General features: G+C 41.5%; 1 protein-coding gene across 4 annotated transcripts in view; it reads right to left on the bottom strand.

Moving 5' to 3' along the window:
- Positions 1-3,376: 3,376 nt before the first annotated feature.
- The window catches only part of DGKG (diacylglycerol kinase, gamma 90kDa), a 214,129-nt gene continuing 193,224 nt past the window's right edge, over positions 3,377-24,281 (bottom strand). For 3 of the 4 annotated variants that reach the window (XM_011953366.1, XM_011953367.1, XM_011953368.1), the window contains 3 exons: positions 20,996-21,116; positions 17,723-17,783; positions 3,377-6,326 (listed from right to left, as the gene is read on the bottom strand). In XM_011953366.1, coding sequence (XP_011808756.1) covers positions 6,228-6,326; positions 17,723-17,783; positions 20,996-21,116 — 281 coding nt within the window. In that variant the 3' untranslated portion in view covers positions 3,377-6,227. The remainder of the gene's footprint in view (positions 6,327-17,722; positions 17,784-20,995; positions 21,117-24,281) is intronic. The other variant, XM_011953370.1, reaches the window with a different exon arrangement.

Raw genomic sequence — 24,281 nt, 5'->3', positions numbered from 1 at the left:
GAGGCTGTTGAGTTTAAATATGAATAAGCACTGGAAGTTCTTCAGTAGGAACATGATTAGCTAGTTATACAGAGGTTAAACAGATGGGATATCAATTTGTCAATGTCATATTATTTCAAGTAGAATACTAGTATGATTGGAAACAATTAGAATAGAATTTTAAAGGCACTAAAATATAGTGGAAAAAGCGTAGATTTTCTTTCTCTTTTTTCTTTTCTTTCTTTCTTTTTTTTTTTTTTGAGACGGGATTTTCATTCTTTCACCCAGGCTGGAGTGCAGTGGCACGATCTTGGCTCACTGCAACCTCTGCCTCCCAGGTTCAAGCGATTCTCCTGCCTTAGCCTCCCAAGTAGCTGGGATTACAGGTGTGTGCCACCACACCTGGCTAATTTTGTATTTTTGGTAGAGACAGGGTTTCACCATGTTGGCCAGACTGGTCTCAAACTCCTGAACTGAGGTGATCTACCCACCTCGGCCTCCCAAAGTGCTGGCATTGAAGGAGTGAACCACTGCGCCTGTCTGAGCATAGATTTTCATATGAGACAGACCCGTGTCAAGTCCTAGTTCTATCACTTGCTATCTGTTGGACAAAGTACTTCACCTTTCTATGCATGAATTTCTATATCTGTAAAAAAGTACAATGCCAATATCTTAGGCTGTTCTGAAGATCAAAAGGGAAAGTACATGAAAAGACCTTGACACCGTGCCTGGCACCTAGTAAGCAATGAATGGAAATTTCCTTTCTTTTTTTTGAGACAGAGTATTGCTCTGTCACCCAGGTTGGAGTGCAGTGGCGCGATCGCGGCTCACTGCAAACTTCCACTCCCGGGTTCAAGCGATTCTCCTGCCTCAGCCTCCTGAGTAGCTGGGATTACAGGCATGCACCACCAAGCCCAGCTAATTTTTGTATTTTTAGTAGAGACGGAGTTTCACCATGTTGTTCATGGCTGGTCTTGAACTCCTGACCTCATGACACGCCCACCTCAGCCTCCCAAAGTGCTGGGATTACGGGCATGAGCCACCGCTCCCAGCTGGGAGTTTCCTTTCTTATCTCCCTTTCCTGTTTTCTCTTTATAGCAGAAAGTTGAAAGATGCACTCTAATATGGTAGAACATCAAGTTGAGCTAAAATCAATGGCTCCATGTGAAAGTTTGTACAATTCTGCTCTCCTGTTTTATTTAAAACTTGTTTGAATTTGAGATGTAGGATAGTTTCTTTTTCCTTGCTATTGCAAGTCTGATATGGGTCTGATATTTACGATTAGAAGTTCCAAACTGCTAATATGGGCCTCGGTAGAAAGGCAAAATCTGTTTGGTTTTAATACTACAATCCATTTTTTTAAGTTCTCAGAGCTACCAAGGAGCAATCACAACCACCACCAGCGACCCCTGAGGGTGCCAGTGAGTCAGGTCAATCCTGACATGTCCAAGACTGGTCTAAATGGTCAGTACTCCCAATCCAAAAATTGCTCTTGGAGTCATTTTTCATTCTTTCAGAAAATAAGGGACACCAAGAAATGCTGTTCAAAAGGAATTAATAAATTTACTGATTTAACATTAATGCCTACGAAAACAGTTTAAATAGCTTTTGGGGTAAGGTAGATTAGTTACTGTTGGTTTCCCATCCAACCAGGTCAAAGCTTTTTCCTATAACTGCAGGTGCATGTTCATTCCTGGTTTTTCAGACCTGATTCTGTTCTCTGGAGTTACACAGATGAAGTCTGATCTCTATCCGCTATTACGCCTATGCTTTTATTTTTTCTTCTCTTCAATCCCCTTTCCAGTCCCTTCCCAACTCAGGAAACAAAGGGCCTAATCGTTGATTCTTGCTTGAAGATGGATAGAGGGGAACAATAAAAATAGACAATCTCATAAAGAAACAAGAAAAAGTGTTTTAAGAATGGAGACTTGGCTGGGTGCGGTGGCTCACGCCTGTAATCCTAGCACTTTGGGAAGCTGAGGCAGGTGGGTCACCTGAGGTCAGGAATTCGAGACCAGCCTGGCCAACATGGTGAAACCCTGTCTCTACTAAAAATACAAAAATTAGCTGGGCCTGGTGGCACATGCCTGTAATCCAAGCTACTCAAGAGAGGCAGGAGAATCGCTTGAACCTGGGAGGCAGAGGTTGCAGTTAGCCGAGACTGCGCCATTGCACTCCAGCCTGGGCAACAAGAGGAAAACTCCATTCCCCACCCCGGCCAAAAAAAAAAAAAAAAAAAAAAAAAAAAAGTAATGGAGACTTCTTGTTCTAGAAAAAGCACTTTTTGAGATATTATTGTAGAGGATGGTTACTTGCCTGTTTCCACCTCCACTGAGAACAACAACAAAATAAATGATGGTCTTAAGGCAGTGTTTTCTAATCTAGAGATGTTGACAAATAAAGGACTCTATGGTTCTTTACTAGGAGTTCTCAGAGACTCTCTATGTACTTCCCAGAAAAGATTTAGCACTTGACCACAGAACTCTTTTTTTCATGGAACATTTGATGGATACTAGTGTTTTGGGAGACACATCTTAGGAAGTTATGGTTTCAGATATGCTGTGGGGACTCAGACTGAACATTTGAAATAATTTCTTGATTGATTGCTGTTAGATCCTGGAGCTGGTGGCCAAGGAAGACTGTGACGTTTCCTTCCTTGGAAGGTTGCTAGACTCTTCCTCCTTCCCCCAACTCCCCCTCTTTTAATACTAGAATTAGGCATGCACCTGCCTGGGAGTGCTGAGGTGTAGGCCTGACATATAGGGGATCTGAGCATCTAGATCCTTCCCATCCCCGTGATTCTATTTTTATGGATCCCAATTGTGTAGTGTTGCATGGAAGGCACAGACTAGCTGGGACAGGAGGTAACTGAGAGTTTTGGCCAAGAGAAGAGGGGGCTAGAGATGGGAAAAGTTGATGCAATTATTTTTGGCAAGAGTTGGAACCAAAGCAGCAGAAGAGAGTAAGTTTTAAGACTCTCTGGCAAAGTAACTTCCTAATCTGTCACTGAGTATGTGTAAAAAAGTGATTAGTGGGTCTCTATATTTATCATGATTACTCACAAATATGTAATTTACATAATATATACAGCACATTAAGTACTATGTCACCTTATATAATGTGCATATGTATAATGTATATGCATGTTATGTAACGCCAGTCTGGAGGCTCTTCCAGGTTCTGCCAAGTATTTCCTAATTTATTTGGCAATTTTAACGTATCTTTTCCATCTGTGGAAAGAACTCTCTTGAGAGGAGCTGGTCTCTGACCTGAATATAATCATCCTACTAGGTCTATCTCCACTCTCAACACACTGGGGAAACTCCAAAAAGACTAAGCCATAATGGAACACAATTCCTAGCTCATCAGTTTAGGGACAACACAATGTACTAAAGAGTTCCTGCTTTACAGTTTTTATTGCTATTGGGGTAGAAGCATGGGGGGCAGGTGAGAACATGTCTGTAGCATGGCCAGAATCAGAATAAGAAATAAGGGACTAGGTTCTCCCCTGACTAACCATGTGGCTTTGAGAAGTCACTAAACCTCTTTAAGCCTTGTTCTTCTCATTGAGATTGAGATAATAATACCTTCTTGGCTAACCTCAGAGGTTGCTATGAGGGTCACTATGATGAGGGACTCCACAACAAGAAACCACAGTCATAGTGTTTAAAGGATGATTTGCAAGTCATGATTAAACAACACAAGATTTACTAAGGTTACCAAATTGGAAGTGCAATTCCACTGAAGTTGTTATACTCCATGCCTCTAAGAAGGACTTGGGATATGTCTCTCAAGCAAGATTGCAAGTCCTGTGCACTAGGGTACAGCAGGTAAGGGCCATTTTCTGCACAGCCCCTTCATGAGACTTGTGAGTCTCTGAGAATCAATTTCACCTGTTGATAGTGCCGTGTCTCAATAGCCTCAATCTTGGGGGAACTTGGCTGAAACACATGCATGAACTTCTGTAAATGTCTTAGAATCAGTGACCCCAAACCTGAACCTGCCTCAGTTTCAGAATCAAGTGGCTTCCAAGATAGTACCTGTAGTAATTCTGGAGCTTGTTGGTCCCATCACCAAGAATACCATCATTAAAGATATACTTCAGGTGGCCTGGTTTTCCCCTTAGTCAGCATTCTGCACTATTAGGTTGAGCAGAATGGTCTTAGATCTTGCTCCTAGATGGTCCTTCACAGTTAAGTGCCATTTGTACACACAATCTTAATATTCCCTTGTCCAAAGCTCCTGTCCAATGCAAGGAGATTAGAGGCAGCTCAGCAGAGTGATATCAAATGGGTCCAAGTTTCCACTGAGAAATCTCAGAGAGGGATGGAGGCCCAGTGAAGCTCTGAGTGGCCTTCCCTTTGGGAAAGGATGGTAATGCTGGCACTTGCTGAATGAAGTGCACTGAGCTCTGCTGAGACCCCTCTGTCCTGGCTGGCAGTATCTTGCAGAAGATGCCTCAGTCCTCTTTGCGACTCTCCACTGAGGTCATCCCTGCAGCCAAGGTTGTTTCCAAACGAAGACTATGATGACCATGATAAGGTGACATGTGGAGAGTTCAATGTGATGATCTGTTTAGTACCTTCGACCTCAGACCAACTTCTTTTCCATTCAGGCCAGAGAGAACCTCAGGGAAGCAGCATGAGGCACTCGTTTTCTTGTGTGGGGATATCCCGTCCACGCATGTGCTGTACGTTTGTTCCTCCCTGGCAACCTGGATCCAAGTGGAATCACTTTTCAGTGACCGGAAACGACCCTACTCTGAGATGCATGGGTTCTTTTCTCCATTAAATATCTTTGTAACGGCACCTACTGTCAAGCTGCATTAGCCAAGACACCATGGAAAAGTCTCTGAACTTTTCTGAGACTCAATTTTCTTATCTGACAAATGGGAGAGTAAATCCAGCCCAGCAAGTCTTTCATGCTTGTTTTGAGGATCCAGAATAGGAGTTCTCAGTCTCTTCATTCATAATAGGGAGCTACTTTCATTCCCCTTAACCCCTGTGATCATCGCAGGGAGATGCTTCCTGATAATGAAACAGTGGAGTGGGGGAGTAAGAACCTTCTTTTTCCTTATCACTTTCTGTCTCATACTACCTCTGTTATTTTTTCAATCAGGAAAAGTCCGTCAGTAAATAAATATTTATATATATATATATAAATATATAGGCTAAACATATATACACACACACACGTAAGACCATCAGAAGGTCCTTCAGGTCATACTCTGGGAGTGGTGAGTGCAAAGAAGCAGGAGGGAACCATCTCCCGGTTTCCCTAGCAAAGTTCCTTCCTTCCCATCTTTTCTGCCTTCAGGAATAGTCTGCCACCAGGGCTTGGAACTCAAACAGGAAACACGCTGTGGCTTGAAAAAGAAAGAAGCTGGGGGTGGTTTTTTTTTTTTTCTTCCCTTTTTACACAATATTATGACACCAATTTGAAAAATAAATCCCGGTTTCTCTGCTTTCCCTCCCAGGTGTTCACAGAACTAAGAAAATAAATACCACATCTAAGGTGTGCTGTGCAGGCAGCTCTGGGAGCTCTTGGAGCCGCCTCTAAACAAACATACAGCCACCAGGAGAAGGCTCCGGGAAAATAACAAGTGCCCACTGATGGTGCAGAAACCCAAGAATGGAAATACAACTTTCCACGGCCTTTCTGCCTCCTCAGCAGGTTGAGGGAGAAGTTGTCACTCAAAGGACGACCAAGAAACCAACGTGCGCCTGCTGAGCCCTGCCAAGGATTATGCTGTGAGAGCTGGAGGCCGTTTTGTCTCTGTACAGAGGGACCTTTGTGCAAATTCTCTGGAACCAGAGCTCTTTCTCTTGGCCACATCCGATCTCACCATAGGCAGGAAACCTGCAGCCTGCCCCTCACAAGCATCCATGAGGAAACCTGCAGGGCTGGTAGAAAGAAAGGGGGATTTCTCTTCAGTCTCAAAAAATTCTACTCGAGGCCTGTGGGAATGTGGAGGTTGCTGCATGAGCCAGCCACACCCTCATGGGCCCTAAGTCCATTCAAAATGTTTTGTTGGCACTGGCTCTGTTACGGGTGTACCCACTGTTGAAATAGAATCTATGGCAAGGTGACGTTTTCTTCCCGAAGGGTGGCTTTGCTTCCGCTGGTTAGAGAAGAGTGTGTAAGTGTGCGTGTGTGTGCATGTGTGAGTGTGCACATAAATGTGTGTGTGAGTGTGCATTATAGTTTCTTGTTTTCTGTCTTGGTTTAGCTGGTGTTTGGCACACTGTTTAGTCTTTTGAACGGCTCTTCCTCCTCAACGAGAAGAAGCTGCTCTTCTGGGGAGGCCCCATCATCATGGGCGCTTGGTTCTTGTGAGTAATTTTAATCTAAAAGCAAAGAGGCAGAAATGAATTAGTGGCATGCAAATCTCAGTAGCCTAAGGGAGAGTGAGCCACAGAGAAAGGAAAGGCCAGCTTCAGGCTGGAAGGAGCCCCATGCAGAAGGACAACTGTCCTTGAACAGCTTCAAAATTGGCAACTTGACCCTGACTGGGCCTGGAGTTTGGCACGGCTGGGAGTGAGGGGCGGAAGCACTGGAGAGACAGGTGTGACCTTCCCACGCGGTGATCAGCTCACACCTGTCTTGTGTCCTTGGTATTCACAGACTCTCAGAATGTCACAGCCAGAGGAGACCTCAGGGACTCAATCGACCCCTCTGCAGGAGCCCATTAGACTAGCCTAAGTTCACAAACAGAGCAGCAGAACAATTACAGCCCAGTTTTTCAGATTCCCAGCCTCCATTGTTCCTGGTCATTCCTGCCAAGGCAGTGCTGAGATGTCAATCAAGTGACAGAGACTTTGGTCTGACCTCTGACTAAGCAACACTATGTGGAGAGTTCCCAAGTGAGTGCCTTAGGTATTTCCTCTTTTCTTGGCCTTCTAGGGAAGAGCCTAAATTCTTTTTAAAACTTTTTTTTCTTTAAATTTTAAGGTTTATAAGTGTTTTCTCCTGTAAACTTTAAGTCAATTGGAAGTGAAAGACACCAATGTATTCTCATTTTTGCCTTTCTTCCCAACCTTATCCTCAGGTCATGACTTTGAAATAGTTAATTCCTACTTGAGTGTGGCCTTGCAACCTTAATAATCTACATTATCAGTCCACCCACAATATTTATTAAGTATGATAATGCTCAGAGTAGGATGATGATATGGGAACAGGAAGCACTTAGAATTCAAAGACCTGGGTTTGAGTCCAGACACTTCCACTTCTTTGCTGTGAAAATTCAGACGAATCATTGAATCTTCAGAGCCAGTGCTGAGGAGGATAACATTTGTCTTATTTTCCTCACAAAGATCAAATAATAGATTGTCAGTGAAAGCCCACTGTAAACTATAAAATGGAAAGTAACAGTTAGTGAAATCCTTGTCTTATGGAGAAAGAGAAAGAGAAAGATGGAGGTCAAAAGAAACAGAACCTATGAACTCATTCTTGTGGTTTTTACCGCATTGTAGGAAATGACAGTGTGACCACAGGGAACAACAGAAGAACTCTTGAACACAGAGACCATCAACGAGTTTAAATTAATCTCGGCTAAACCAAGTGGCGTCCAAAACAAGGTGGGCATGGAATGAGAAAAGTCTGATAGGAACAAGGAGGAAATAATTTTAAAATTTGAAGGAAGGAAAGGAAATGTGTTGGTGAAAAGGGCGTGGGTAGAGAAGTCACAGATGAGCAGGTTGAGTTCAGGGCAAACTATGAGAAATGTGGTCATGGACACAGGTAGGGCAGCTGGTGTGGGGTTTTGAAGGGAGGCAGAAAGACTGGGTTCACATGAAGAAATGAGGAAGCGTGAGAGATGGCATTCTACACTGGAGAATAACATGACAAAAAAAAGAGTTTGAGGGAAATTATTTAACAGCTGTTGTCAAGGTGAGCTGGGGTAGTGAGTGCCTGGCTAAGAGGGTACTACTGTAAGCCAGGTTGACATTGAAAGGGCTCCAGGAACTGTAATCGCGGCATTTTGGGAGGCTGAGATGGGTGGATCACTTGAGGCCAGGAGTTTGAGACCAGCCTGGCCAACATGGTGAAACTCCGTCTCTACTAAAAATACAGAAATTAGTCGGAGGTGGTGACAGGCACCTGTAACCCCAGCTACTTGGAAGGCTGAGGCAGGAGAATCACTTGAACCTGGGAGGCGGAGGTTGCAGTGAGCCAAGATTGCGCCACTGCACTCCAGCCTGGGCAACAGAGAGAGACTCCATCTCAAAAAATTAAAATAAAAATAAAGGGCTCCACGAAATGGAAGGGAAGGATGGGACCAAAAGACACTGTGGACAATTAGCATAAAGTGGTGATAAAAGCTGGAAATGACCCTTCTGTTGGCTTCCACCAGCCTGGAGACCTAAAAGGGGAGAGAGTCACTGTTTTGTGATAGTCACCAGAGGAGAAAACCGAGAATGCATCAACATCATCTTGTGCTGTGTGTCTTATTGTGGGCATTATGTTTATCCCAGAATGCACAGAAGTGAGGCATAGGCTGAAGACTGGAGACTCGGACAGCAATTATCTGTGGCATGCAATGTAGCATTCTTTGTGGCATGTTCCCCGGTGGTCAGCCATCTCTCACTCCTGATCTCCCATGCCCATGAGGGGAAGGACTTCAGCTTCTTCACCATGGTACTCTCTGAGCCAGTGCAGTGCCTGTTCAGGGTACAACACATTGTGGAAGTACTGACTGATAAGCCGTACGTGCTGGCAGTGGAGATGGCTATATTTGAGGCAGAGGTTGGTAGCTGGTGCCTACCTTTCCTGCTGGTAGAGCACCCCCCCCCTTTTTTTTTTTTAGACAGAGTCTTACTCTATTGCCTAGGCTGGAGTGCAGTGGCGCAATCTCGGCTCATTGCAACCTCTGCCTCCCAGGTTCAAGCGACTCTCCTGACTCACCCTCCTGAGTAGCTGGGACTACAGGCGCTTGCCACCATGCCTGGCTAATTTTTGTAGTTTTTAGTAGAGACGGGGTTTCACAACATTGGTCAGGATGGTCTTGAACTCCTGATCTCATGATCTGCCCACGTCGGCCTCCCAAAGTGCTGGGATTATAGGCATGAGCCACCGTGCCCGGCCTTTTTTTTTTTTTTTTTAAGATGATACAAGACCCTCGCTTCTCTTTTTTCTCCCTTTAGCTGAGCTATTTATTCGCTAGTCAGTACCTCTAGGACACAGAAAAGGAAGTAAAACTCAAATCTCTCCTGCATGTTTTTCAGCAGTTCTGACAAAGGTCTTGATAGGATAGGCGTTTGGGGCTCCTGGATAACATAATATTTTGGTCAGCTTTGTGGATTCTATTACTATAGAACCGAAAGAAGTATGAAATCATATCCTCATTTCCAGTCAAAGAGATATCAGTCCCTTACCCTTAAATTAGGGGCTAGCAGGTAAAATAGTTATGATCCTATTTTAGGAGGTAGTTGGATGTGGCTAAGCCTGCCTTTTCAATCCCTGATAGAAGGAGGTCATCCCACATTTCTGTAGTTAGCACTCAAGCTTCTTTGGTAATCGGGTAAGTCAGGCAATTAACTAAAGTCTCTATGATTTTCTTAAAAACTATTCACAACACTGACAGCACCTGGCCAAGTGCTAAGATCAGCAGCTTAGTGCATAGTTTTCTGCTCGATCACAGAGAGAAGTGATACACTGGACTCTTGCATGATAGTTCGAAGTTCACAAAACTATTGCAGCATGTAATTTCCCCTTTAAAATAGAATAAAAATGTGAACTTCACTAGTGCTGGCGATTGACTTTGTTTGGGGGCTGTTTTCTGCAAACCAACACATTTTTATTACTTCAAGAGAAGCAAGAGATTGAGGGACTTCTCAGGGCGAGTAATTCAGATAATGCCTAGTAAAATGGCCAATAACTTTAAGTGTGAACCCTTCCCAAACCATTTGAAAGGTGTCTGAGGGGTCAGGCACAGTGGCTCACACCTGTAATCCCAGTACTTTGAGAAGCCCACGTGGGCAGATCGCTTGAGCGCAGAAGTTCAAGACCAGCCTGGGGAACATGGTGAAACTTCGTCTCTACAAAAAATACAAAAATTAGCTAGACATGAAGGGGCACCCTTAGCTACTTGGAAGGCTGAGGTGAGAGGATTGCTTGAGCCTGGGAGGTCGAGGCGGCAGTGAGCCATGTTCTCGCCACTGCACTCCAGCCTGGGTGACAAAGTGAGACCTTGTCTCAACAACAAAACAACAAAAAAGAAAAGTGTCTGAGATCTGCTGTAATTTTAACTGGAGATGCATAGAAAGGCACAAATCTGAAAGGTCTCAGATAGTCTCTGTGATATTTTAAAAGTTAAAGAAAACGATGCTTTAAGCAGGAATCTGCTTAAAGCGAGCCTAAGGGAGGGGGGAAGGTTTGCATGGTTTTCAGGTCTTAGCTGTTTCTGGGCCCTCCAAGATCCTAGAATGCTCTGCTTCATGACAGTGTTTCCTGCCATCAGAGGTCTTCGAATGTAACTGGACAAGGCCAGGCGTGGTGGCTCACACCTGTAATCCTGGCACTTTGGGAGGCCAAAGTAGGCAGATCACCTGAGGTCAGGAGTTCAAGACCAGCCTCACCAACACGGTGAAATCCCGTCTCTACTAAAAAGTAAAAAAAATTAGCCAGGTGTGGTAGTGGGTGCCTGGAATCCCAGAATCACTTGAACCTGGGAGGCACAGGTTGTAGTGAGCCGAGATTGTGCCACGGCACTCCAGCCTGGGCAACAAAGCGAGACTCTGTCTCAAAAAAACAAAAAACAAACAAACAAACAAAAACCCCAAAAAACAAAAGAATGTAACTGGACAATCAATCAGATTTTGCAGAGGGTGGGGAAGAAGTGTGGGATTTATTGATGAGTTGGGAAGTTCAACTACATCGTTGGTTCTCAAAGTGTGGCTCATAGGCCAGCAGCATCAGCATCACCTTGGAACTTGTGAGAAATGAAAACTCTCTGGCATCCAGACTTACTGAACCAGAAAATCTGGGATGTGGCCCAGCAATACGTGTTTCAGAACCCCTGTAGGTTATTTAGATGCATACTCAAGTCTGAGAATCACCAGACTAGATAACTAGGATCATCTTTGACTTTGAGATTCTGCTATCATCTAACTCTGGGAGAAGATTCTGAATTTTGAGGCTCAAATTATGCCCCCTAACTGTGATGGTGAAGCATGAAAGATCTTACAGTGATCTTATTGTAATCTTACAGTGTTACAATAATGAGACAAGTTTTCTTAATAAATATATATAACTTTTGTATATACATATATAAACAAATATGGGCTTCTGTTTTGTTTTGTTTTTGTTTTTGTTTCTGTTTTGTTTTGTTTTGTTTTTGTTTTGAGATGGAGTCTTGCACTATCGCCCAGGCTGGAGTGCAGTGGCACGATCTTGGCTCACAGCAACCTCCGCCTCCAGGGTTCAAGTGATTCTCCCGCCTCAGCCTCCTGAGTGGCTGGGATTACAGGTGCCCACCACCATGCCCAGCTAATTTTTTGTATTTTCAGTAGAGACGGGGGTTTCACTATGTTGGCCAGGCTGGTTTTGAACTCCTGACCTTGTGATCCACCTGCCTCGGCCTCCCAAAGTACTGGGATTACAGGCATGAGCCACTGTGCCCAGCTGAAACCTTTCCCTAAATGTTGGGCTTAAGGAAAGTTTTAGGAAATTTCCAACTTTTTGCAATGACGAGTAATATAGACATGACATTCTTATATATCAATCTTTCTGTATTTCTGGTAATCTGTGTTTTACTTAGAATAAGTTCCTAGAAGTATATGAACAATTTTTAAAAGTGAAAGTAAATGAACTAGATCAATGTATATTGATATTTATAACAACAGTTCTTGATACATGGGTCTGCGTGCTTTTCAGAATGGCTGTAACTGTCGATACCCTTGCCTCACTGTATGAGTGTCCTGGTCTCCCCATACCCTTGACAACAATGAATATTAAGACAAACAAAAAAAGCTGTGCTAATTGGTAAGTGAAACACGGCATAGCTTTCTCGCTGTTTTAATTCAAAAATCTTTTATTCCTTTTTAAAAAACTTGTGATATTAAATATTATTTCATAGATTTATTAGCCCATGGCACTTCTATGAATTCTCAGTTCACTATTGCATTGTTAGTATTTTTTTTCCACTGGATTCTAATAGCTCATTTCTTTATACCTTGTGAGAATTAACCTGATCTTTGGGATAGCGATTGCAAACATCTTGTCCTTAGTCTTTTAAAAATTCCATATTGATTTTTTGACTTGTAGAAATTAAAATTCGTTAATAGTCAAATATGCCACTTTTTCCTTAGAAAATCCCTACCCACAGTGTAATTATGATCATCTATTTTTTTCTGGTAGCTAGGAACATTTAATTCTGTAATTGAATTGGAGGGTTTTTTTTGTTTCGGTTTTGTTTTTGGAGTATAGTTTGAGGTGAGAGGTTCTATATAACGACATTTTCTGAAATGCAATTTCTTGGATATTGTATACTAAACTGTTCATTCCTATCTAATTAGTTTATAATCTTTGTCTTTCCTTCATTAGTTTTTATGTATACTAGGGTTTCTCAAGGCTTGCTTCTGTACTATTGATTTATCTATCCAATATCATGCCAATAGCATGTTACTCAAATTATTGTGGCTTTATAATTATTTTAATATCTTGTGAGAAGTTATTTCTCAGCATTCTTTTATAAAACATCCTAGAAATTGCATTGTTTGTAGAGTGAAAAAAACAATTGCATTGGGATTTGGGGATCCCTGTTCAGGAACATAGGATGTTCTGTGTTAAATCCTTTTTTTTTCTTTGTTGGTTAAATCTTATAGTCATCTTCATTCATTTTACACAGTTCAGTTTAGTATTTTATGTCTTTTGTTGCTTATATAATGATATTTTAAGCTTTTAATTATATTATTTGAATTGATTATTGCCAGTATGTAGGAAAACTACTAATATTTGTCAATTTTTCTATAGGGTTTTACTGAAGTAATTTATCCTTTGAGGTTTTCAGTTTATTCTATTAGCTTTTAATGTACAGAATCTTACCACCTACAAATAATGACAGTTTTGACTCTTTTCTAAATAATTATATTTCTTTTCTGCTTCAAGTATATATTGCATTGGCTAAAATTTCCAGTGTTAAAAATACATGTCTGGTTCATGATTTTAGTGAGAATTCCTCTAGTGTTTTACTATTAAGTAAAATATTGGTTATGGTTTAACATATATTTAACAAAGGTATTCATTAGTGGGGGAGAAGCTTTCTGATCTTAGTTTTCAAGAGTTTTTATCTTTAAAAATCAGAAATGTTGAATGTAATTGAATACTTTTGGGTCATCTATTTTATCATGTAATTTTTCTATTTAAACTAATATTAGAAGACTTTCTTTTGTTCCTTTGATATGCTCAGAGGGGTGAATGATTCTTTTAATACATTGTTCAATTCTACCTACCAATACTTTTAACTATAATTCTTATGTCATACTTATATTTGGGATTGGTCTATAGTTTTCTATTTTTAAGTGTAATTTTTGTTAGGTTATTGCATGTCTTCATTTCACAAAATAGATTGAGTAGCTTTCCATCGTTGTCTATACTATGAAATAGTTTACCTAAGTATGTATTTCCTAGTAGTACGGAAGATCTCCCCAATAAGGCCACCTGTTTTAAGATCATTTAGTATGTAATTCTTTGAAATAATTTGATTTCATTAATGGTTACCAGGATTTTCATTCATCTTCTTAAGATGTTCAAGTTCATTAGAATCAACATGATTATATATTTTGTTATATATATATATATACTTTTTTTTTTTTTTTTTGAGACAGAGTCTCACTCCATCACCCAGGCTGGAGTGCAGTAGCGTGATCTTGGCTCACTGCAACCTCTGCCTCTGGGTTCAAGCAATTCTCATGCCTCAGCCTCCCAAGTAGCTGGAATTACAGGGATGGGCCACCATGCCTGGCTAATTTTTGTATTTTTGGTACAGATGGGGTTTAGCCATGTTGGTCAGGCTGGTCTCAAACTCCTGACCTCAAAGTAATCCTGTGCCTCAGCCTCCCAAAGTGCTGGGATTATAGGCGTCAGCCACCACGCCCAGCCTTGTTTTATATTTAAATGAAGCCACGGAAACCGTTATATTTATATTTTTATATTACATTTATGTTTTTTACATTTTAATATCTTTGATTCCTTTCTCTTTTAAAAATTAGGTTTTCATACAGTTGACATATTTTAAGAACTAGTTCTAGAGTTTCCTGTTTTTAATTATTTAATTTCTACTTTTATCTTTATTATTTTCTTCCTTCTGCTTCTCCTAAGATTGTTTTATTGTTGCTCTTCTAATTTTAGGATTATTCATTACATTTTATTTCTTTTTTATATGATGGAAGATTATGAGGCTTTGAATTTACTTCCAAATATAGTTTAGGCTATATTCTATAATTTTTAAACTGGAGCCTTCTTATTTTTATAATTTTTTGAGTAATCAACCATGGTGGCTTTGATTCCTCATAAATCTCTTGTTTAGGAGAATTTTTAAGTCTCCAAGTGACTAAATTTTGTTTATTCACTTAATCTTCTATTAGTAATTTCTAGTTTTATTACTTTGTGGTCAAAGAAAATGACCTTTATAACTTCTGCAACTGGGTTTTATGGTGCTTTTTGCCTTGTAAACTAGTTTCTGATCTATTTTAGTAAATATGAATGCTTGAACAAATATGATATTTAATTTCTTTATGAGTTATAGAGTTATTTCATCCAAGCATTTTTTTTTTGGCTACTTAGCCTCAAAGATGGAAACAAATATTTTAAAGCTTCTCAATATCTGTCTGTCAACTTCTTCTGTATCAACTTTTTCTCAGAATATATATTGATATTATTTTTTCACAGTATATATTTTTATTCTGTTATTAAATATCTAACATTTTATGACCACTATATCTCATAATTGAGTGTACTTTTTATCAAATAAAAAATGCATTTACTTATTCTGCTTTATGCTTTAGGTACATGGGAAGGTTAGTTTGTCTAAAATTAGCATAATTAACATTACTATTTCTTCCTTTTAATTTCTCTGTACCTGATAAAGGATAAAATAAGAAGATACATATTATATATACATATGTATAACCTTTCATTTTAGATGTATCTTTTGAGGCATATATTTGGATTTCATTTTTAACTCAATATGAGAGTATTGGTCTTTTACTAGGGAACTTTAACTCATCTATTTTTCTTTTATATATGTGTAATATATGTGTGTATATATGTGTATGTGTGTGTATATATGTGTGTGTGTGTATATATAGTCTTAACATCATTCGACTTGATTAAAAAAATTTTTAAAGGTTGGCTTATTTTTTGCTTTCTATCCTGTGCTACATTAATAGAGTTTATATATTTTGAATTCTTCCAGATTTGAAAGGCGTGCGCCCTATTTTTAGTTTCACTAGTGATTGTCTACCAATTAAAATTATCTTCTGATTTATATGTTTTATCATCAAAGTGAAGAGAGACAATGAGAAACTTCACGTATCTTTACTATTCCTTCAGCAGTGTCTCCTGCATTTTTGGCCTTTGTTAATATAATCTTAGGTTTGGGATACAGGTTATTAATGTTTACATGATATGTCTTCACTTTCAAAGAATGATTTTTGCCATTTGCATTTAGTTGCATAACCATATTTAGCAGGTTTTTGGAAACTTCATTCTAATTTCAGTGGTTTCCATATTTACTAAAAGTTCTTTTGGGCTGTGATAGTCCATTCTTAAGGCTTTAATTTTGAATCACTTCTTAGTTGGTGTATACCTTCAAGAAGATGTTTCAACAAGGGGTACATGGGTTTTAACCCTTGCAAGTTTAAGAATGATTTTCTGTTACCTTCTGTTATGGACTAAATTGTGTCCCCCCATATTCGTATATTGAATCCCTAACCCCCAATGTGACTATATCTGTATATAGGGCCTTTAAGGAGGTAATTAAGTTAAATGAGGTCACAAGGGTGGGGCCCTAATCCCTTAGAACTGGTGTTCCTTTAAGAAGAGAAAGGAGTGTGCAAACACAGAGGAAAAGCCATGTGAGGATATAACAAGAAGGCGGCCATTGGAAGTCAGGAAGAGAGGCTTCCCCAGAAACCAGCCCTTCTGGCACCTTGGTCTTGTGTTGTCAGCCTCCAGAACTGTGAGAAAATAAATTTCTGTTGTTTAAGCTGTCAGTCTGTGGTATTCTATTATGGCAGTCAAAGCAGATGAATATACCTTTACATATGGATTTCTGGACCTCACACTATGAAATCATTGGTTCACAAATTTTTTCACAGTGAGTTGTAATCTCTAAAGGCTGGTGTGGAGGAAGGGTGGGTGTGGGCACAGGGAGAAGTATTTAGCTACTTCAAAATCCAGTGCTTGAATTTATAGGAATAGCAATCCAGTTTTCAGCTAGGACTGAACCAGGTAGGAGAGCGTTTGATTTCTTCCACCTTTTTTTCGTAGGGAGGTCGGAGATAGGAGGAGCTTGCATAGATTCTTCTCAATTCAGTTCCATCAAATGATAAACAGTAGAAACTCCCTCCATCTGTCCTAACTCCAGCAGGGTGGAAAGCCATTATTTGATATAGTGTGTTTTCATTTTTTTCTTCGTCTTCATAAGATCGAGGTAAGATTTTTGCAGAGAAATTTCTGATTTTGATAACCTTTATAGAAGATGCTACCTTTTCTCAGCAGGTTCAGGAAACCCTAGTAAAGACAACTTGATGTTCTAAAGGGCTCAAAATAGCAAGTTATCAAAGTATCTGAATACTCCACTAGAGTGAGGAAGCTTAGAAACTCCACCTTATCTTTTGAAATTTGCATAGCTGCAATCTTATTGAGGGTATTACACATGTAGTATCCCAGCAGAGGCCCTGAAAACCAGGACAATGATTGCTCTTCAACACAGAGATTTTAGCTGCATTTCTAACTGAGGACAAACTCTAAGAAGGAAGGATGCATGGCTACTGTACTGGTGTTAAAAGGAGAGCTAACGAATACAGTAAGTCTGGGAATAGAGATACTCTATTTTTGTTAGTTCATTTGTTCAGTCTTTTATTCATCATTTGACATATATTATTGTGCAACTGTTACAAACCAGGCACTGTTCTATGTTCTGGGTGATAGTGCCATAAACAAAATAGATAACCCGTGTGGTGACTCATTCAGTGGAATTTTCAAGTAGGTCATCAGGGCTGTGGGTGCACTGGTTGGGAGGCATGTCTGTGCTCTGCGAGGAATTTTCTCCCGGGAGCTCCAGCAGTCAGAGGAGCTACCCTACCAAATTCTAGGTAAGGTAAGTGTGTAGATTTGGCTTCCACATAAGGAAGCAATTTGACTTGTTCATCAGCAGAACAGTCTTCCTCTTGAGGTAATAAATTCCTTGCCATTGACATGATTCAAGCTCAGGCTGTCCAGGATACAGTAGATGAAGTCTCAGAATTCACTGACTAGAACTGTGAACTCCTCGAAGTCAGTTCTATGTCTCATTCAGTTTTGTGGCCGGTGCCTCACAGTGTCTGGCATATAGCAGGTGTTCAATAACAGCTGGCAGGTAAATGAGTAGGTGGATAAACAAAGTGGAAGAGGGGTTGCACTAGATAGTCTTCCACGACCCCTGCAACTCTGAGATTCAGTGATTTCATATTAAGTCAGTCCCCAAAAGGGCTCAAAAATAAGGCTGCTCATCCCCGTCTCAAAGATTGGCAAGACTCACCGTGCAACATGGCTGCATCCAGGGTTCTCCATCCACTTGCATTGGCAGCAGCTTGTTTGTCCTGGAACCCAGAACACCAAGAGAACACAGTGAGCTTTTTCAAGTGAGAGAATCAAGGTTGTTCCCACCCAGAAAACAGAAGTAGGAAAACCTTATCTACCCACCTAAGAGTGGTTCTCTAAGACTCCTTTGGAGAACTTGTTAAAAATAGATTTCTGAGACCACCTCAGGGAGTTTAACTTGGCAGGTCTGGGGCCAGGCCCAGTGGTCTGTGTTTCTGTGTGTGTGTGTTTTTGAGACGAAGTTCTGCTCTTGTTGCTCAGGCTGGAGTGCAATGGCGCGATCTCAGCTCACTGCAACCTCTGCCTCCTGGGTTCAAGCGATTCTCCTGCCTCAGCCTCCCAAGTAGCTGGGATTACAGGCATGCACCACCACACCCAGCTAATTTTTTGTATTTTTAGTAGAGACGGGGTTTCTCCATGTTGGTCAATCTGGTCTCGAACTCCCGACCTCAGGTGATCCGTCTGCCTCAGCCTCCCAAAAATGCTGGGATTACAGGTGTGAGCTACTGTGCTAGGCCGGGTCTGTGTTTTAATAAGCATTACAGGGGATTCTACTGCCTTGGTCCTCAGATCCCAGTTTGAGAAATACTGCTGTGGATGAGCAGTGAAATCCACAGAAGTCTGGGACACAGTGGCCAGTGAGCATGGCAGCACCACCACTGAGCAGATGCTCCTCAAACAATCAGCTAGAAGGCCCGGAGTGCATGCCAAAAACTCCACTCTGAAAGGGGAACTGGCCTGGTCTCTATGTTGAGTGAGAGGTTGCATCATGTCAATGAGGTAATGTCTCCAATTTATACAACATACAGCTCAGGTCTGAGTGTGTCTTGCCTTGCAATCTATTCTAACCTCAATCCTGTTTTTTGTTTTGTTTTGTTTTTGAGATGGAGTCTCGCTCTGCCGCCCAGGCTGGAGTGCAGTGGTGCCATCTTGGCTTCACTGCAAGCCCTGCCTCCTGTGTTCACGCCATTCTCCTGTCTCAGCTTCCCAAGTAGCTGGGACTACAGGTGCCCACCACCATGCCCAGCTAATTTTTTTGTATTTTTAGTAGAGACGGGGTTTCACTGTGTTGGGCAGGATGGTCTTGATTTCCTGACCTCGTGATCTGCCCCGCCTTGTCCTCCCAAAGTGCTGGGATTATAGGCGTGAGCCACCGTACCCGGCCCAACCTCAATCCTTTTAAAAAATCTCCTGAACAAGTACACTCTAGGGTTGCATGGATTGTGGGCCTGGCTTACCTGGGAAAGAAGGTCATTCAGGAATACTCTCCCCAGAGGAGAGGTAAAAGTGTTGCCTTCTTGCTTGAGACAAGGCTTTTCTGGCCTTGGCATATGGATTTTTAAAAAAGAGACAGTATCTCACTCTGTTTCCCAGGCTGGAGTACAGTCATGTGATCATAGCTCACTGCAGCCTTGACCTCCTGGGCTCAAGCAATCCTCCTACCTCAACCTCCTGAATAGCTAGGACTACAGGTGCACATCACCACACCTGGTTAATTTTAAAATATTTTGTAGAAGGGGGTCTTGCTATGTTGCCCCCACTGGTCTTGAATTCCTGGCCTCAAGCAATCTTCTTTCCTCAGCTTCCCAAAGTGTTGGGATTAAAGATTTGAGCCACCACACCCCGCCATAGATTTCAAAAGGAGAGAGATGAAGTTTTCTGACGTCCCTCTGCAGAAGAGTTACGAATTCATACTACATTGCCTTTGGAAGAAAAGGCAGGCTCTTTTGGAGGCCTCTGGTCTGGGTGAGCAGGGAACAGTTATCACCCATTGACATAGAAGCCCTCACCTGGGTTTGGCAACTGTTCTGTTCTTGAAATTATAAAATGGGAGGGAAAAGCTGTCTTCTGATGTGATGATTCTCTGATTGACCCTGAGGGTATTTAATAATAAAAACAATAAATCTACTAACAAAAACAAGAGTAAAGAGTGGCATTTTGGTTCTTGAGGCTGGGGATGGTATTCAGGAAATGGCCAGGAGGATGGGGCTCCTGGCTCCACCCCCTCTGTTTCTATCTCGAAATAGAGCTACTGAATGTGAAGAGAAAGTCCTTCTCCTTATACATGGCTTTTGGATTCCTCAAGGATCAGGATGTTCTGTTCTCTGTGGTTTTCATAAGTTATGGCTTAGATGTGTTAACACACTGGACCTACTCAGTATTAGAGTCCTGGAGAATGGACAGGACTCAAGAATTAATCTGGAAAACAGGGACCGCATCATGACAACAGCTCAGAAAGAAAGGAGAGCAAAGCTTTGGAGAATAGAAAAGACAGAAAACAAAAAGAGGAAATGAAGAAAAGGGGTCAATGGAGCAGACCTTCAGCTAAGAGACCTCAGGGAATCCGCTGTGGGGACCTTTCTGAGGAATGCAATGTAGTGCCAAGGGCAGAGTTTCTTCCAATGTGCTCTGATAATACTTGCCCATGGGAGAAAATAATTCTGTGGTCAAATACCTTTGGGAAACCCAGCATCCTGTGGACACCTCTAGGCGATCCCCAAGGCGTGTTAATAGATTTGGTCCATAGTAATTAGTGAAAAAGGAAAGGAATAAAGACTTCTGACATAATCAGGTGGGAGAAGAATCTCAGACAAAGTGTGATGAGCTGCATTGATTAATCAGAGGCAACTGAAATCAGAGGATCCTCTCGATTAGACGTCATCTCTTCCAGGAGCCTGCAGTGGCTAACCTGTGTGGTCCATATCCTAGAGTTGTCATCCTCTCTGTCAATTGTGCCAGTTTTCCTGATGTTGATGGCTTAGCATACAAAGACATATAGGATATAGCATTTCTCAGGTCACTGTCTGAGAAAGAGCAGAACAGAGCAGAGACATTGTTTTTTCATCAGAGTGTGTCCTCTGGCATCCCTCTGCCATCTATCTAACATTTTAATTTGCAAATATAAAAATGCCAAGGAGTTGGACCTTTGGTCTCTGGACCATTTAATCTTATACTCCTGTTTAGAGAACTTCACCAGGTCAGTTTAATAGAACAGCAAACTGGTTGTGGTGGGTCCTCCAGTTGATGTTTTAGATGGGTGCATTACATCCTGTTTGGGAAATGGTCTACAAAGATGTTCTTTACAAACATCATCAAGCTTTTGTGCTGCACTCTCCCTGCCCTAAAATCCAAAGATGGCTTCTTAGTTGTCTGCGTGAATGTGTAGGGAGATGGGGAGACGCAGAGGTTGTTTGGTGACAAAGAGGCATACCTGATGGTGACAGAGGAGCACTGGGCCAGCCTCCTGCCTGCACTCTTTAGGCCGGTGTAGATCTGTCCCATCTCCATGGCTCCTTCTAGCCCCACCACTTCAAGGAGTTGGTCACTGAGGTCTGCAAAGTGAGACAGCAAAAGTAGTGCATATACATCTCTCTGTTCCTCAGACAAGTTCTGGCCAGAAAGTCTGGTCCCCAGATGGCCAATGTCTGTATCCCTTCATCTCCCACCAAACACCTTTTTCACACTCACTCTGAATAGGGTGTTTCCCCAAGATCAATAAATGTACCTTTTCAAGAGGAGATGGTCAGTTTTAGTGAAAAAAGATTTTGATTCAGATATCATATATATCCAATAAATAGGTTACCATATCAAGAAGCCTCTTCAAATGCAGAGTGACATAAATGACAAACCAGCTATTTCTGATCATTTTCAACCTCCCAGTGCAGCTAAAGATATATTGGTTTGGAACTAGGATAGGAAGGAATGTTGATGAGGGCCATTACCCAAAGCTGGACCAAGTCTCTTTTCTCTGAATGTCTGAATAACATTTGGCCCCACTGACAATGACTGATGGTTAATTAACCTCAAATTTGGCCTGTGGTAAGTCACTGGTGAGCCAACCTCCTTGGATATCCTCAGGAAAACCAGTGACCTCTTTCAGGACACCAGGTGCCTAATCTAAGCCAAGGAAAAGAACATTTCACCAACATCAGAGTCTGTGAGCCCACAGTAGAAAAGGAGGGGCAGGAAGTAGGAGGCTCAGGCTCAGAGTCACTCAGGACCAATGGTCTCCCACAGTGGGATTTGCTTCTCATTCAGAACTTAGATGAGGTCCTTTTCTTCAGCATTGCTGAGGCTTGGATGGTGGCTCCCCAGTTTCTTGTGAAAGCAATAGCAGCATTAATGTTTGATGCTGGGCTCAAAACTCGCTTTTCCAGCACAACTTTCATTTACTTAAAACAGAAGCAAAATAAAAAGGCAGATTTTTAAAAAACTTCCATTCCTTTGCCTACCAGGACAAAAGTAGCTTTCTCATAAGTTGTGGCTAATCACTAACATCCCCTTAATATCCACAAACTAGAAAACTGTGTCTATGTTAATGCTGTTGCTTATTTAACAGGTGGCTTCTATCTTCTAAAGTGCCTCCTGGTATAGTATAACAGTGTTAAGATTGGCAAGGAGATATTTGAGTTTGTTGTTACTCTTGTTTAGAAGGCTAACTATTGTTTAAAAAACAGTCTCTTGACGGATTTATTCCTAGTGAAGACAGTTAAACAAACCATTGGGCTGACCACAAATGTGTTAACATTGCTAGTCTAAATTACTGACGATCACTAATGGACATTAGCTGCCAACAGATACATGGCTTGCATCAGTCTTTCTGTGACAGGCACATAGCTTTTCCCCTCTACCTCTATTGACAATCACAATCTCCCCTCGTACTCCTTTCTTCACGTTTGTGAAAAGATACTGTTTCTCCTTAAACACTCCATCTCATTTGGACTTGGAATAAGAATCCATGAAAGGGTAATGTTTGTTTAGGAGAATGCTCCAGGCTCTCTGGAGTTTGGACCTAATAAACAGTGAATGTCTAAACCTCTAGTCACTTAATTAGCCTCCTTCTTACCAAAGAGGGTTGAATAACGTTGGATGGTCTAGCTCACTGTGTCATTCCAATACTGTCTGTGAAAACATGGGCTATGAATGTGCGTGTGTGTGTTTGTGTGTGTGTGTGTAAGGTAGAGAGAGAAGGAGGATGGAGAGGAAAACAGGGAGGAGGAGGAGAGAAAGGTATAGAGTATGTCTAGGGGTGAGGGGGGTTGAGGGTTGATGTTGGGCTAGGAGAGAGGGCGAGAAAAGAGAAGCAGAACTTTTCAGAAGTCTCTTGAGTGGCAGAGACAGATGTCTTGTAAAATGTTGTTCTTTGTACCAGGCTTTGGTATCTGATGGTGCTGTGATAGTTCAATGATTTCCCTCCTTAAAACATTCCCTGGTAACAAAATGTTCTAAGAAGCAGGGAACTTAATAGACTCAAGTGTTTCAGCTTTACAATGTCTTGGTCTTTTAACAAATTTTCCCGTTGAATGGCTTTAACTCCAAAGTTGTTATCACTTCCCACACATTACCTTGCAGCTATCACTTCCCACACATTACCTTGCTTCCTGGCTCTAGAAGAGAAGTAATGAAGGCTGATCTCATCAGCATGGTGGGTGGGTGGGGGCAGGGGCTTACACAGATGTGGGACTGAGGAGATTTGTAGGGAAAGGGGCTAGGATCTTGGCATACTGTTTGCCATCCTGCCTTTGAGTTTTCCCTGGCAGAGAGAGGCTGGGATGACTACAGCTGAGGCAAGACCTGATTGCTCTTTTATTTCTCTACCATTGCCTAACTGATCTTTCCTTCTACTTCCGAGAATGCCTACAGAGAGGTCTTGAGGTAAAGAAATCTATGTAACATTGTTTCCCAAAGTTATAAGACCACAAGACCCTTTTCTTGTGTGTGATGCCTATGAACAACCCACAGCTTCCATTTTTTAGGAATGCATTTTGGGAAATTCTGGTATCACTTAATCCCCTTTACTTCCTCTATCACAGAGATACTCAGGTACAACTTAAATTTGGAGTTAAAATGAAAGAGAACAGAATGCAAATCAGTGTCTGGGCACACAGAACAATTAATGTTTAGATCGAGACATCTGGTATACCGGGTGTCTGTTTTACCTTAAGCATCAATGATTCAGGGTGTGATGTTGGCAATTCATGTCGTCTCCATATTGCCTTTACACTCTTCAACTCACTAGTATTTAAGATGGAATGTGTATGCATGCACCTTAGTAAAACAGGAATTCATTCACTCACTCACTCACTCATTCATTCAACAGTTACTGAGTAACAACTCGGTGCCAGATACTGTCTTGTAAGAGTTGGGATGCAAAATGTTCTATTCTTGAAGGGCTCTTAGCCAAGAGGGAGAAACCAACTTAGGTGTAGAAAATGCTGTAATTGGACTGCAGGATCAAGGAAACCTGAGTGACTGATTCTGCTGGGGCAAGGTACAGAAGGCAGGTGTTCCAGAGCTCTAAAAGAGGTCTTGAAGGATGAATGAGCACCAAGGTAATTTTTGGGTTGAAAAGAGGAAGGAAGAAGGACATTCCAGGCACAGGGATGATCATGTGTGGGGCTGGAAGGTCACAGGATGAAGAAAAAAAATAATTAAGCAATAAACCCATTTGGCAATTTCATTGTGAAATATAAGATGTATTATTTCCTCAGGAGAAT

The sequence above is a fragment of the Colobus angolensis genome, unplaced genomic scaffold, assembly GCF_000951035.1.
Source record: "Colobus angolensis palliatus isolate OR3802 unplaced genomic scaffold, Cang.pa_1.0 Scaffold36, whole genome shotgun sequence".
Classification (NCBI taxonomy): domain Eukaryota; kingdom Metazoa; phylum Chordata; class Mammalia; order Primates; family Cercopithecidae; genus Colobus; species Colobus angolensis.
This window is presented reverse-complemented; position numbering and strand designations above follow the sequence as displayed.